This window comes from Amphiprion ocellaris, chromosome 18 (genome assembly GCF_022539595.1).
Source record: "Amphiprion ocellaris isolate individual 3 ecotype Okinawa chromosome 18, ASM2253959v1, whole genome shotgun sequence".
Taxonomy (NCBI): Eukaryota; Metazoa; Chordata; class Actinopteri; family Pomacentridae; genus Amphiprion; species Amphiprion ocellaris.
In genome coordinates, this window is record NC_072783.1 from 19,058,171 (window position 1) to 19,073,715 (window position 15,545).

The 15,545-nt window shown below is 38.7% G+C and overlaps 1 protein-coding gene across 14 annotated transcripts in view; it reads left to right on the top strand.

Moving 5' to 3' along the window:
- cacna1g (calcium channel, voltage-dependent, T type, alpha 1G subunit) overlaps positions 1-15,545 on the top strand; it is a 321,585-nt gene that overhangs the window by 210,287 nt on the left and 95,753 nt on the right. For 12 of the 14 annotated variants that reach the window (XM_055004159.1, XM_055004146.1, XM_055004148.1 and 9 more), the window contains 5 exons: positions 762-913; positions 3,252-3,437; positions 7,768-7,882; positions 9,625-9,780; positions 14,245-14,310. In XM_055004159.1, coding sequence (XP_054860134.1) covers positions 762-913; positions 3,252-3,437; positions 7,768-7,882; positions 9,625-9,780; positions 14,245-14,310 — 675 coding nt within the window. The remainder of the gene's footprint in view (positions 1-761; positions 914-3,251; positions 3,438-7,767; positions 7,883-9,624; positions 9,781-14,244; positions 14,311-15,545) is intronic. The other 2 variants (XM_055004153.1, XM_055004158.1) reach the window with 1 other exon arrangement.

The following is a 15,545-nucleotide window of genomic DNA, read 5'->3' on the forward strand; positions in this document are numbered from 1 at the left end:
GTAGACACTAGCCATGATGAGTGCATCACTTCATCTGCTTCTCTTCTTACCCTGATGAACCCATCACTTTGGAACAGGGTAAATCTGGACTCATTGGCTCACATGACCTTCTTTCATTGCTCCAGAGTCCAATTTTATGCTACCTAGCAAATTGAAGCTTTTTTTTCCCGATTAGCCTCACTGGTCAGTGGTTTTCTTAGAGCTACACAGCTGCTTAGTCCCAATCCTTTGAATTCCCTTCGAATTGTGCATGTGGAAATGCTCTTACTTTCATGATTAAACATAGCCGTGAGTTCTACTGTTGATTTCCTACGATCATCTAAGAGTTTGTTCCCACCACCTTTTTTCCCCGAAGATGATGGTTCACCACTATCCTTCAGGTTTTAATAATGCGTTGGATGGTTCTTTACCCAATTTTAATAGTTTCAGCAACTCCTTAGTTGTTTTCTTTGGTTGATGCATTCAAATAATTTGACGTTTTAGAGACAGATTGTCTGTTGCCTGCTGAAACATATTCATTGCCACAGTAATCATCCAATGGAAGACTGTTCCCTATTTGCTTAGTTAAATCCAAGTGGCAAATTTGTTTTTGGACAGGCAGTGTATTATGCACATGTGATACAGCAGGTGTTGATGCTGTTGTCGTACAAACGTCTTATGGTTTGCTCATTTTCAGGTTTCATCATCAATACGTAATATAATGTAAGGTTCTGCTGTAACAATCCATTAATTTTTCCCTCTTTCTGCCTTTGTTTTTCCAGCCTGAAGAGCTGACGAGTGCCCTGGAGATCAGCAACATTGTGTTCACCAGTCTGTTTGCCCTGGAGATGCTGCTGAAGGTTTTGGTCTACGGACCCTTTGGCTACATCAAGAACCCCTACAATGTCTTTGATGGCATAATCGTAGTCATCAGGTAAGGACTTCTTGGCAACATGAAACTCTGAAACTATACATGCATCCTGTTTGTCCATCTGTTTCTATATTTAAAATGATGCCACTGGAAATAAATTCATTCATTCATTCCGTTCAGTGTTGTGAAAAATTATTTGACCCACTCCTGAGTTCAGCTCATTGTAAACTCTGTCAGATCTTCAAACTAAATTTAACATAAAACAAAAGGAAAATTTGAGTAAACACAAAATGCAAGTCAGAAAAGAAGGTTTTATTTATTGAAGCAACAAACTCAGCATGTCTAAAAGTAATCCTCCATATGAACTTAAAGGATTGTTGTGTCCCTTTTAGCAGCAAAAATCTAAACTCTTCTCGTACTGAAGGATCATTCTGATGGGATTTTGACCCACTCTTTTTGCGGCGCTGCTTTAGTACAGACACTTTGGAAGATTCACTATTGTTCCAAGTCTTCCATTTGCAGATAATGTCTCTAAATGTGGATCTGCGGACTCCCAGGGCCTTTGTAACGCCTCCCAGACTGATGTATTTCAATCACCTTCTTCCTCATCTCTTCTGGAATTTTGACTTTGGCACAGTGTGCTACTACTGAGACCTTTCAGCTGACTTCATGCTTCTGAAAATGGTCTATTTAAGGGATGATTTGATGGAAGAGAGCTGGTAGTAATCAGGCCTGGGTGTGTCTAGTTCAGCAGATTTCAATGCATTTTTGTAGTTCTTTGGTTTTAGTAGCAGGCCCAGTTGGTATTAGATCATCCTTTTGCTTCCGTGAATACAATTATCATTTAACAGTTGTGTTTTGTTTTTACCCGGCCGTAGTTGGAAGATCTGACATAGTTACACAACATAAGCTAGGCACCAAAATAGAAGAAGACAGAAGGGAGTTGGGTGCATTTTCACAGTGCTGTACATGCCTGTGGACATTATTATACAAGTAAAATGTAGTGTTGTAATGAACCCAGAGGGAAATAAATAAATACAAATCATAAACATACTACCAAATTCCATTCCACAAAACTGATTCAAATCAAACCTTGAAAAACATTATAATATCACTGATCCTCCAACGTGGGTAGCAAATAGAAAAGGTCAAAAATTAAAAACAGCCCGTGAGCAACGCTGCAATTTGTAGTCTGTGCAGTGCAGTGCTGCAGAAAATACGGTGATGACACACCACCAGAGTAATGACTTCTCCAATAAATGTTTTATTGTTTCTATTTTCTAACCGTGAGAATTGGCAGGAACAAGCTGAACAAAAGTGACCTGTTAGTCTACCACAGCAAACCAGGAGATCTCAGTGAAATGAAGAAATGTAGGCTGAAGTTTCTCACTTGTGTCAGGTTCACATGAAGTAAATGGGAAAAATGACAGGAATATTAGCTAACAGTGTAACTGTGCCACGAGAATAGCTTAATTTGTCATAAAAAAAAGTTTATTTAATTTTAGATGACGATAAATAATTACCTAATTCTAATTACAAGCAGGGCATTATTTTAATCTTAAAAGTTTGGGATGTTAGTTTATTACTCCACCAAGCAACGGCGGAGTTCTGTAATGATCGGCGTACGTTTGTCCGTCTGTTTGTCTGTTAGCAACATTACTCGAAAACGGAACAACAGATTTGGGTGAAATTTTCAGGGCAGTGATGCAGCTTATAGTCTGTATCCACAGATTTGTTAAAGATTTCTGTATCACTGTGAGACAGCGGCTTAACTGTAAGCATTAAGGGACCAAAAAAGAAGTTATTTTATTCATTATGTATTTTTCAAATTAATTGGCTGATTAATCAGATCTCAGATTTTTTTTCTGCCAAATATTAGAATTGCCCTCAAAAAAAAATCCATATTGGTCAGGCCCTACTAAACAGCACGTTGGCTCTCTCAGTGGGAAATTTGAATACAATAAAACCCAAAGATGGAACAGTTGACTGACATACAGTAATATGCACACTCTGCACGAAGGAGTTTTCTTTTCACTGGAGCACTTCCAGCTTAAAGTAACGCGACGCATGTTTCTCTGGGATTCCACCATGAATTTTATTCGTTTGACAGCACTAATTTAAATCATTAAATTGAGTGAAAATGAATGACTCAGAAATCATTAAGCTTAAATCATTAAAATGCAGTGTGTTGTTACAAGGGGTATTTGCATTGCTTAATAACTTACTGAAAATGAGTTTACTTTTTTTTTTAGAAACCTATTGTGCATCACTGGACCATGGATCATGTTTAGAAATTGTGAAAATGGATACAGTACAAGCAGCAGGGTTCCATGACACTTGACCTGGTCTGGGATCTGAGATTACTGATTAGGGATTTTGTGTGTTTTGTCCCTTCTGACAGCGTGTGGGAGATCGCGGGTGAGCAGGATGGAGGTCTGTCGGTGCTGAGGACCTTCCGGCTGATGCGCGTGCTGAAGCTGGTCCGGTTCATGCCGGCCCTGCAGAGGCAGCTGGTGGTGCTCATGAAGACCATGGACAACGTGGCCACTTTCTGCATGCTGCTCATGCTCTTCATCTTCATCTTCAGGTAAGCTGAAGAAGAGTGAGTCACTTTGAATCCTGCCTTACACTGCCACAACATACACGACCGTTCAAAAGTTTTTTTCAATGAAGAAAGAATGAAATTAATCAGAAAAACAGTCTAGACATTGTTAATGTGGTAAATGATTATTCTAACTGGAAACAGCTGATTTTTAATGGAATATCTCCATAGAGGTACAGAGGAACATTTCCAGCAACCATCACTCCTGTGTTCTAATGCTACATTGTGTTAGCTAATGGTGTTGGAAGGCTAATTGATGATTAGAAAACCCTTGTGCAGTTATGTTAGCACATGAACAATATATATATATATATATATATATATATATATATATATATATATATATATATATATATATATATATATATATATATATATATATATATATATATACATACACCCTCTCCAGTAGTTTAAAGGGAACATTGCAAACTTTGCTTAACTCTCAGAAACCCCAGCAGTTTCTATGTCAACAAAGGTATAATACCTTGTATGATTAAAAATACAAAACAAAAGTTATATTTCTTTGATTATTTTATTTTACAAACATTGCAAAAACCTGGAGTCACAATGACTGCCATTTTGTTCTAGGTTCTCACATGTGTTATCAGTATTGGAAAAAAAAAATGTCACTCGACATAGTAGACATATTTTAATACTTTTTAAATTAGTTTCCATACCCTTCTCCTTTCTGCACTGTGTCAATACTGCCTGCAGTTCTGCCAAGAAGTTCCTAAATTTTTGTCACATGGCTGTTGGCTGCAACTAAATCACTAATGGCTTCCTGGTTACAAAAATGAGTGGAGAATTTATACATTTTTACAGAATCTTGTTGAAGAAAACACATTTTTTGGTGAATTTTTAAAAGAGACATGTATTATGAAGTGATTTCATTTAAATATTACAATTTTAAACTTAGGTGAGGATACGTTTTCCAAGAAAATTGTATGTTACAGATCATTAGTTCAATGACTGTCAGAGAGTTGATACATTTTTCTGTTTTTACAGTTTCTTGCTCCACAGTGGCGTAGTGGTTAGCACTTTCACCTTGCAGCTAGAAGATCCCCGGTTTGCATTCCCACCTTCCGGGATCTTTCTACATAGAGTTTGCATGTTCTCCCTGTGCATGCATGGGTTTTCTCTGGGTACTCCAGCTTCCCCCACAGTCCAAAAACATGCTGAGGTTAATTGGTGATTCTAAATTGCCCATAGCTGTGAATGAAAGTGTGATTGTTTGTCTGTATATGTAGCCCTGTGATAGACTGGTGACCTGTCCAGGGTGTCCCCTGCCTTCACCCTAAATCAGCTGGGATAGACTCTAGCCCCCTTGTGACCCTAATGAGGATTCAGCCGTGTATAGATAATGGATGGATGAATAGTTTGTTGCTCTGAAATATGCTGTAATTTGGGTGATTTCTTTTAAAGATAACTTTCCTCTCAAACCCACCCACAGGATACGTGGTTTTGAGACTGTCTGTATGTGTGTGTTACATTTATCTAAGCATTTGATGCTTCATTTCAGCAGCTTATAGGTTCTGTGTCTATGTGCGGATGCATGTATGCTCCAGCACACATACACAAACACACACGTAGTTCCAAGGGCCTTGTATATGCATAAATAAACAGCCCCTGATTCGAGTGAAGAGTTGCCAAGTTGACACAGCGGAGGCCTGTTCATTGATCCCTCAGCTCCAGTTGAGCCTCAGTGTCTGTGTTTCTGAATAAAAGACAGACTGCAATGCAGACGCACTGCTGGTTCACGGTAATAACACCGTCATTAGTTGTCTGAGGGTTTATAGCATAGCATTATTGTCTTTTTCTCCATTGTTCCTGCAAGCCCGTTAGATAGACATCTGTTTTAGCTGTGCTACTGTATACACAGAACTATATTGTCCATGATGTGGAGATCAGGACTCTGTGGTTGACCAGGCATAATTACAGGACTCTTCTTGTGGCTAAAGATAAATCATTTTGACTCTGGCTGTATGTTTGGGCTTGTTGTCACACTGCAGAATGAATTTGAGGCCAATCAGACGCCTTTTTGATGGCAATGCTTGATGAATTGCAATAAACATATAAACAGAACTTAACCTAAGTTTCATTCTTTCAAATAGTTCTCGATCCAAAGAATATGACAGACAGCAGATGAAACTATCCAGTTCCATTTATCATGAATCCCTAGAAACACGTTTTTGTAAATGTTTTGATCTACTGATTGCCCCTTTAATAGGTCCACTACTTAGACTAAGATTTGATGCTGTCAATAATGGCTAAGACGTTTACTTTATTCCTATTCCTAAATTTGGGTGAAATTGGCTGTTAATGTCTAGTATAAAAATAACTTTTCAAAACCATTATTGTATATATGCCCATGTGATTATAGTTTCTCAGAGTTAGCTGAAAAGATTGATACCCTTCTCATGTTTGTGCACGATGTATGAAGCTGGAAACCAGAGTGATTGTTGATAGCTCTGCATATGAAGACTGAAAGCAGGAGGAAAAACCCAGACTAGGTCTGACCAAAATCTAAATATTTCATGTAAAATTGTCAGTTTGAGGTTAAGAAACATTATTTTGAGGTCCCACTAAGGTAGAAAGATGCCATACAAGTGCAGACCATTTACCATTTACCTGGGTGGATAAACTTCTGTTAACCAGGATACTGTTACACCACAAACCTCTCCCTCTAAAACCCTTAAATTGTTTTTCCCAACTCTGGTTGTGTAGCTAATGAGCTGGAACAAGTTAGTTGGTGAGCTTTAGAGGTCATAGCAAGTGGATTTTTATAACTTCACAGAGCCAAGGTAGCTTTCCCTTTTATTTCCAGTGTTTAAACTATGCTAAGCTACGCTAGTCACCCTCCAGTTACAGGTCCATATATACACGTAGTTGTTATGTATCTTCTAACTCTTAGGAGTAAAGACACATTTAATTTTCCAAACAGTGCAAATAGATGAGATTCTTTACAAAAAGACATGAGGTGTCATAGCCGTGGGTAGTGACGCTCTCCATGGTGCTGAATCTAACCTGCACTCTATCACCATTCAGTTCCTGTGCTGCATTTCTGCCTGAATGCATTATGGACCAAATGATCTGACCCAGTAACTGACAGCGCTCCATATATGGGCCATTCTAGAATTGGAGGACAATTGGGCTTCAAAATATGTGAAAAATTAACCTTCTCTTTTTACAATTTTCTGCTACATATTCATCAATAATAAGGCAATAAACTATCAAAGGCTTGAATGGCTCAGCTTACACATCAGTGGTAAAAATTATGTTACATGTTTTATTTGTTGTTTGCTAATCCTACTGTAATCACACTAACAGGGTTACAAATCCATGCTTTTTCTCAGGAGTAGAAGCCTGATATTTGGCTAACTGTTACTGCTGACCAAGAGGACAAACTTACTTGTGTAAAACAGTAAAGAAAAAAAATGTAAAGAATTTGTCTTATCCTGATAATATGCATAGCAGGGTTGCATGAGGTAGAGTGAGACATTCAATCAAGGCTGAAAATGTTATGAAAATTTGAAAAATAAAAGAGAGGGCATAGCTTTGCTCTACTCATTCTTTTGAAAACTGTTTGATGATGTTAATTCCAGCGTATCATGTGATTCACTGTTGTCTTCTTCTTCTTCTACCAGCGAAAAAGGTTCTGCTAACAGGGTTGTGTTCCTGTTGTGGGACACACGTTCCATGCATAAGTATTATTATAAAATGCTTCCACAATTGCAAGAGACATCGATGAAGCAAATAATACCAAAAAAAGGAGATTTAAATTTCATTTTAACTGTTTTATTTGAGATTCAATTTGGTCATCGAAGGATAGGACAAGAGAAAAACTGCATTTTAGGGGAAACTCCAGATTTATTTGGTATTTTAAAAAATATTTTCAAGCATTCTTTTCTTATATATATATATATATATATATATATATATATATATATATATATATATATATATATATATAAAAGATTTGGTCTCAGGACAAGTAAATTTCAACAACAACTCCACGTTTTAGTATTTTGTGAATGGATTATTTGAAAGTTGATGGGTGGGACGTAAAATGTCCTCCAATTCTGGAATGGTCCATATGCTGTTATAAATGTGGCTTTTTCTTATCCCAAAATTAGTGGTCAGGCAAAGTATTTGCATGTTAGCCCTCTATGCAGAAATTATCATTAAAGTGCTTTTTTCATAAGCAGGAAAAGAAATCTTTTCAGCAAATCTTTTCTGTTTATTTGTATGATATTTAATTGGTTGGCCTGATGTAAACATTTATCTGTCCTTTTCCTGTTTGTTTTTCCCCCAGTATCCTGGGGATGCATCTGTTTGGTTGTAAATTTGGGTCGGAGAGTGACGGAGACACTCTGCCTGACAGGAAGAACTTTGACTCTCTTCTCTGGGCCATAGTGACTGTCTTCCAGGTGAGCGTCAAGCTTCTTCTCTTCTCCCCTGTTAAATACTCACATCTGACAGTGTTATAGCCACTTTAGCTGCAGCTTTACGCCTGACTTCACAGTCTGTTAAGACGGTAAAAATTTAGCAGCAGGATGACCTAAAGGAATGCATGTTCGTCTCCCGTCTGGAAGCCTGAACTTCCTATGTCATCAAAATGTAACTGTTGGAGAACCCTCAAGCAACTAACTTCAGGTCTTTCTGCTTCATTGGTGATGACTGATCCTGTCCCCGTACAGAGCCTGAAAAGACAATTTCCTCCTGAATAAATAAAATATATCAAATAAAATTTTCTTCCTCACTTTCCTACTGCCTTTCATCCCTCCAAGACTAGCCTTCATCTACCTCTCTCATTTTCCTCCACTCATCTAATTTCCATTTCCAAGTGTCTGACACAGGTTAAATAGGCTTGCCTCTTGCATCATATTGGATTCATGAATGAACTAAAAGTCCCTCTGTGGGGTCCAACCATTCATCCACTATATCTTTAGTATAGCATATATCCTTCTTAATATAGTAACCATGTATAATTTAGTGAAACACCTGATCTGGGATTATGTAAAGTGTCAGCATATGTCCCTGTACAGAACATACTGACATTCTGTCATTTTTTGCATTTTGTATCAGCATCACTCTATTAACTTAATATTATTTAAAGTATGTGATCGTCTGGTGCAAATTTTTTAGACCATTTCGAACTATCTAATTTTAAAATAAACTAGGTCGGGACAGTGTTTTCAGCCAACTCACAGAACTAACATTAGCTAACTAGCTAGATGTTGTTAGCGGTTATTGCCTACTTAGCTAGCTAGCAGACACAAATTCATTACTTAAGCTGGCAATAAAATGCTGTCGCTGTCTAGAAATGAGAAGTATGCTCTTGTTTTCTTCTGCCTGATGTCAGGGACCAGTTGTTTTTATAATTGGATCGGATCCTTTGAACCTATCCCAAGATTCACTGTTCACCTGTGATTTTTAAAATAAGGCAACCTAAGATGACACTTTTCAGCGCAAGTACTGGATCATCTCCATTTCCTCCAGTAATGATGAAGCAAATTTCAAATCTAAAATTGTGGATCCATTTTGTCAAAACGACAAAAGCTGCAAATTCTGTCCCAACTGTCAACTTTGGCTGTCAAGGTTGCTTGGTGACAGGATTGGCTCTCCATGCAGGGGTAAAGGCAGAAACAGCTGATGATGCAAGTACTATGCATACTGTACAGTACCATTCAAAAGCTTGGGCACACCTTCTCATTCAATGCTTTTTGTTTATTTGTATTATTTTCTACATTGTAGATTAATACTGAAGATTTTTTGTTTACAGTATAATTCCATATGTATTGTTTTATAGTTTTGATGTGTACGGTTTTTATCTACAATGTATTAAAAAAAATTAAATAAAAACCACTGAATGAGAGGGTGTGTCCAAACTTTTCACTGGTAGTGTACATTAAATAAACACTCTTACCAACGTTCAGTTCAGTCTCTACATGCATTACATTGCATACATTTGTTGGCCAAGTCCTTCACAGAATGCAGCCCCTGATTATGGACAAAGCTCATATGTACCTGGTGAATATTTAAACTTGACACATGTAGAAACAGTATCTACGTGGGAAAGTCAGCTTTGAATCAACTACTATTAAACTGTTAGAACAATTGCTGAACGATGACATACGTTTTCCCTGAAACCCTTCCTGCTCTCCAACAGATCCTAACCCAGGAGGACTGGAACAAGGTGTTATATAACGGCATGGCCTCCACCTCTCCTGTGGCCGCCCTCTACTTCATCGCACTCATGACATTTGGCAACTACGTCCTGTTCAACTTGCTGGTGGCCATCTTGGTTGAGGGATTCCAGGCGGAGGTATAATGTTGCTATGCAAATGGATACATTGGCACTGTATGAAAACTAAATTATAAAGCTGTTGTACTTTGTCTGAAATTCTGTCTGATTTGCCCTGAAAGCCTGTGAAAGAAATCAGATAGTTTAGATCAACGTGATCTAGTTTGCCTCAGTTCTTTTTGTTTTTTGAAGAAAGATGAGGTTTTAAGACTTTGTGAGTCGCTTATTTTCAATGCAGGCTGACATATCGCTAATGGATGGGTGTTCAAGCCCACACACACATAACTAATAACAAATTCTGAACATTAGAAGCATTAGCTTGCTGTATATGTTTGTTGCACTCTTTGCAGCGGTTTATGTAAGGACACAGCAAGTCATAGTATTTCATTTTTTTCCTCACCTCCTCATCAACATCTCCCTTTTGTTGGTAGCCTCTTCTCCTCCCACTCTTTCCCACAATCTCAGCGGTCATCCTCATTATCTTTCTGCTTATTTGTCAATGCTATAAAGTACATCATAAGAAAACTATGCTCGCTAGACTGCGTATCGGCCCACATCACCCGAACCCCCCCTATTTCATCAGTCAAGCTCAGATACATTCTTTTCATGAACACCTCCTCCCCCCGGCCAACCTTTCTCCTCCTTGGTAGACCTTTTTTAGTGTAATAAAACAAAAGTGATGTGTTATCTGCCATGACTATGCTTCTGACTCCTCTAAGGTGGTTTAGTGGTTGTTGTTGAAACCCATTGAGAGGCCCCTCCTCAGTTTTCATCCTTGGCTTTATTTGAGACAGAGTGACAGACAGAAAGGAATAGAGGGCGAGACATGATAGAGAGAGTAAATCACATAAGTATCCAGTCTTTCTCTACCTGTCTGCTTGTCTTGCCCTCTTTTTCTCTTTCTTTAAGGGGTGACAGCACCTATGCTTTGATCTCTGACGCTCTTTAGCTCTCTGGCTGAGAGGACAGAGAATAGACGCAGGGTGGCTGAGGAAAAGGTTGACAGCTTCATAAAATATGCATTAATTGGAATGGGCTTCTCCTGCCACGCCACTTACGTATCTGTCGTAACTGACATGAAGTGCATTTCTATGGTGAATGGAACCACATGCACAGTTGGGCATACGGACCCAAACCGCTTAAGATGACTGTTTTATATTTATTTCCCTGGAAAGCACGACGACGTTAGAGTTTTTCAGTGGGTGTCAGAATTGGGTTCCTGTAGATGCAGGGATTTTCTATGGGGGATTTTTGAGAAACTCGACTCCCCTTGCTGCTTTTTGAAGTAAGGTCTAAATTACCCTCCAACAAGTCCCTGCTTGGGGGTAGTCCTTTCTGAAGGTTCAGGAGCTTTCTGAGTGAGGCTTGCAGCTGTGAACATCACGGATTGTTCAAGTATGCTTTCTCAAGCATTAGGTAGTGTTCAACTGCAGGATCTTTAGGGCTTTTTTAGGGTAGCCCAAACTTTAGTGCATGTTTCCAACTGCTAAAAGTGGAAAAAGTGCCTCTTTCCATTACTTCTGCCAGCTCTGAAACGATACTGATTAAACTTAAAGAGGACAACAAGGGCCATGTTTCTGGCCTTTGGATGTCTTTGTCGAACAGGAGTTCTCTTTTCTCTACCAATGTCATCCCCAACCTGAAATTCACCAAACTACCTAACATTACAAACCCCCACTGTTCAATTTAATATGTGCTCATAGAACTACAGCTGTGTCCAGTAACTGCTATTGGCATCATTTTGGTACACTCTGAGTTAATGTCACCTGCTCCCACATACATATATTGAGTTTTTAAAAAAAAAAAAAAAAAAAAAAAAGGAAGTGCAAACACATATTATAATCAATGATAATAATCAGGATGGAGCAGCCCAAAGGATTTCACAGTAAAACAACTAATGCCAAAGTAGAATTTTTGCAGATTCTGACATTCAACTGCAATTTTAGACCATCGCTCTTTTGATACATGAGCAGACGAATATGTTAAACCCTCCTGAGGTCATTATTGCAGGGTGCAAACTACAGGCGGTGCTTGGCTTTTCTCAGTAACACACCATGACTTGTGAAATTTTAGATGGGTCTCTAAATTATTGACACTGTGCTGTTTTTACAGTGCATTTCTATTTTTCAGTATTTTCCTGAATCATGAGTAAAATTAGGCTATTATTGATGTATGATTCATGCATGCGGGTGGTTCATCATTAATTCACTTTATTAAAGATAGTGGCATGCATGCTGTTCCTGCCATCACCATTCAAGCTTGGCGGAGCACTGTCATAAAACTCACTCACTTTAACTCAAAGACCACAAAATACAAACTATCTTCATGCCATACGCCATAAAACATCAGAGAGGAACAAACTGAACCATCTGTGGTGCTGAAAAGAAAGCAACAGCAGCTACTTTTTGTTTATTTTCTCGTTTTTAATCATACTCTTATTGGTCGGAAGAATGATAAATAAAAGTTAAATCAAATGCTCGGTAAATGTTGCTTTTAAATACAAAAAGTGACCAAAAAAGATGGGCCATGGTGTAGCTTGGACACTGCCCTTGCCCGACTGTTTAAATCATTGGTAGAAACATGCCTACTCTGAATGTTGGTCCTATAATTAGACTGCTACACTGAGACTCTGTACGTGACTCGTGAAACAAATCCGTGTATAAAGTGCTGTGGTAATAGTGCTACTCTTCCCTTAGTTTTGACAGTCTGGATATTTGTTATTACTACAAATGGCAAAGACAAACAACTTATGAATGTTAACGAAACGACAATCACCAAAGTCTGTTAAAATTAGAAAGCTATGTTGACTAGCTTTAACTTTCCCAATATTTAGATATTAACAATAGACCATATGACAACTTATCGTCAACTTAGTCATAAATCTGAAAGAAGATCCATAATTCCAGAGTTCCAAATAGGCTGGATATTCCTTTCAGGAGCTGGTGGAGACCAAAAACAGAGCTAAAAGATGAATGGATAGTGGTGAAACATGACTCCAAATGAATGCTAATGTTGCTATGTATGTGGCAGATGTGTAGATAGGCTAAATTGGTGACAATCTGTTCATATGCTAGTATTCTGTTTGTTTCTGTTCCCCTCAAGTGGCGTAAATATCCATTGCTGCTAGTAACTAAGTTTTACAGCACAACAAATTGATGGCTTCTGTTGTTAGCAGTTGATAGCTAATATTATGTTAGCACAACACTATGGAATGCTTATAGTTCATATTTCCAAACGCGAAAAAGAGGAGAATTAGTTTGACTTCAATAATATTGTACAAATACGAATAAATGCTGACTTAACAAGAGGAGGAAAATGAAAGAAATCTTTAAAGAACAAACACAAATACACTCTCTCGTGTAGACTCACACACCTGAATGTGTAACCCCCCGTGATTCTGTTCTCCCTGTCTGCCCACTTTTATTATCACAGAGCTGTTGGCTTAATTCTCCCCCTTTTTCTTTTTTTTTTAACTTTACATCCATTTCTGCAAACACTAAGTTTATTTTTAGTCGGCCGAACTTTCCCTGCGTCAGGGTTGCTAGGTAACGAACACTTGAATGACGTGAGCCAAGCCAGGAGAGATGTACGACTGTGGTGCCAACATGCGCACACGCACGCACACACACACACACAGACACACACACATGCAGCCTTGTACAGATACGTGTGTTCCTTCTCATGTCTGTATTAGAAACAAAGGCAGAAGGGAAATCACCTGATACATTTGTTATCTCTTGCTGCTTTTATTTGCTTGACTTAACTCTCTTTCCCATCCTATACATCACCACATTACTAATTTTTCTTCTTATTCTTTCCCTATTATCTACTTTTTCCTCTCTGAGTCTCTTTGTTGAGCTGTGACAGCGTATCCACGTGACAGAATCCAATATCCGCTGCGGAGAGTGCAACCCCACCGATTTGTCTCTTTATGGAGACCTTTAAACAGATGCGAGACAAAAGTTGTTCATCCTTTTTATCGCACCTCTCACTGTGACAGTAAACATACATTTCACACTACAGCATACACATGCACTGTATGCGTCAGATGCAGAGGAATGCTTCCATGCTGAGCACAAAACGTCCTGAAAGATGCATAGCTGTACTGTACTGCACAGTCATTAAATGTACATGTCGGGATCATTTTCATATCTGCTTTCTGGAGAAAAAAAAATGGAGGGTTTGGGTAAAACATGGCTGTGCTTCAACTTCTTCTCTTTGCTGTCCTGACTTTTCATGCTTTCGACTAATTCGGGTTGCTGAAGTGCACATGTGCAGCGCACGACTGCACACTGTGATCCAGGACAGTTGCTTTGATATGTTCTGTTGCATGGTCAAGTTCCAATGTTCCAACAGGCTGGATCTCTTTTAACGTTCTACTTCTGCTCTTGTCTACTGCTATGGTTCCACTTCTCACCTCTGTGCCTCTTTTCCTGTGTGCGCCTCCCTTTCCTGTCCGGCTGCACCAATCACTTCCACTAATAGGAAGTGTCCAAGCGGGAGGACTTGCATGCCCAGCTGAGCCTAATTCAGCTGCCTGTAGACTCAGGGGTATGTACAGCGCTGCAGCTCTGCCTTCCCTCCCTCCATTTAATTGACTAACCGCCTCCCCCATCCTCCCCTCAGTCCTTCCTCTCCACCCCTTCTCCTCATCCTTCCCTACAGAGGCTTTGCGATGATGCCATAGATCTCTCAGCAGCTACAGCTTGGAGTTCTGTTGCAAAAGTACTGCTCAGTAATGTCAGACTGACAAATGATAGTTTTCCTGTACTAACATTTGCTTTTTGGTATCACTTTGCGCATTAAACAGCTCAATATTTTATCTGTAGATACTAGTTGGCATCTCCAACACTCGCTACTAGATTTCCAAAGAGATTTTAAGCAAATTAGAAATGCAACCTATTTTCTATTTCCCCCCTGGTGTAATTGATGCATGCAGATATAGTTTAGATTTTACTCACAGAAGTTTTGAGATCTGCCAATCCAATCCAGTAGAGTACTGAAGTGGGAGCTTTTCCAAGACTTAAATGGACATTAAACCCTTGGGTGAATTATGAGTAGGTACAAAAGATGAGCAACTGGTTCTTTGAATAGAAGGCAAAAGTAATGCAATTCCCAAAGAGCATTTTGGTCAGAAATGTTGAACCAGTGCAAAAGTATGTGTCATAAGGCATTAATGGCAGAGGAAAGCTAAAAATTAGGCTTTGTAGAAAAAAATAGATCCCCTGGGTATCATAGATTTAATAGGGCTGTAGTCGAGACCAGTTTTAATCAAAGACAAGCCCAGGTCTGAGTACAATATGGGATCAAATTAAAAAGACCATACTATGCATATTCATGAGTTTTATTGTTCCAACACTGTGTTATTTTTCTCAAACTGTTAATTTCAGAGCACTTTTTCTCACTTTCTTTCTGAAATGATCCATTTCGCTCCTCTGCCTTCAGGTCTGAAAAGTGCAGAAGCGTTTTGAACCTGCTGTTTTTCTAACAGCCAGCAGGTGACTCCTGTGGTTGTAAAAAGAAGTCTGATTGTCTAGAAAACGACCCTATTTCGCACTTAAACTGTTATCTTGGTAACAGTTTAAGTGAGAATGACAGCAACCATAGTGGGGGAAAAAAATAAGAAGACTGAATTCAACATTACAAAAATAACTTGGTGCAAAAAAATCATTGTAAAAATGCATCTTAAAAGAGCATTTCCTATTTCAGTGACAGAAGTATTGCATAAATATTCACCAAACTGTCAAAAATGAATACTGTTCATTTTCCTCATGAGTTTATGGTCT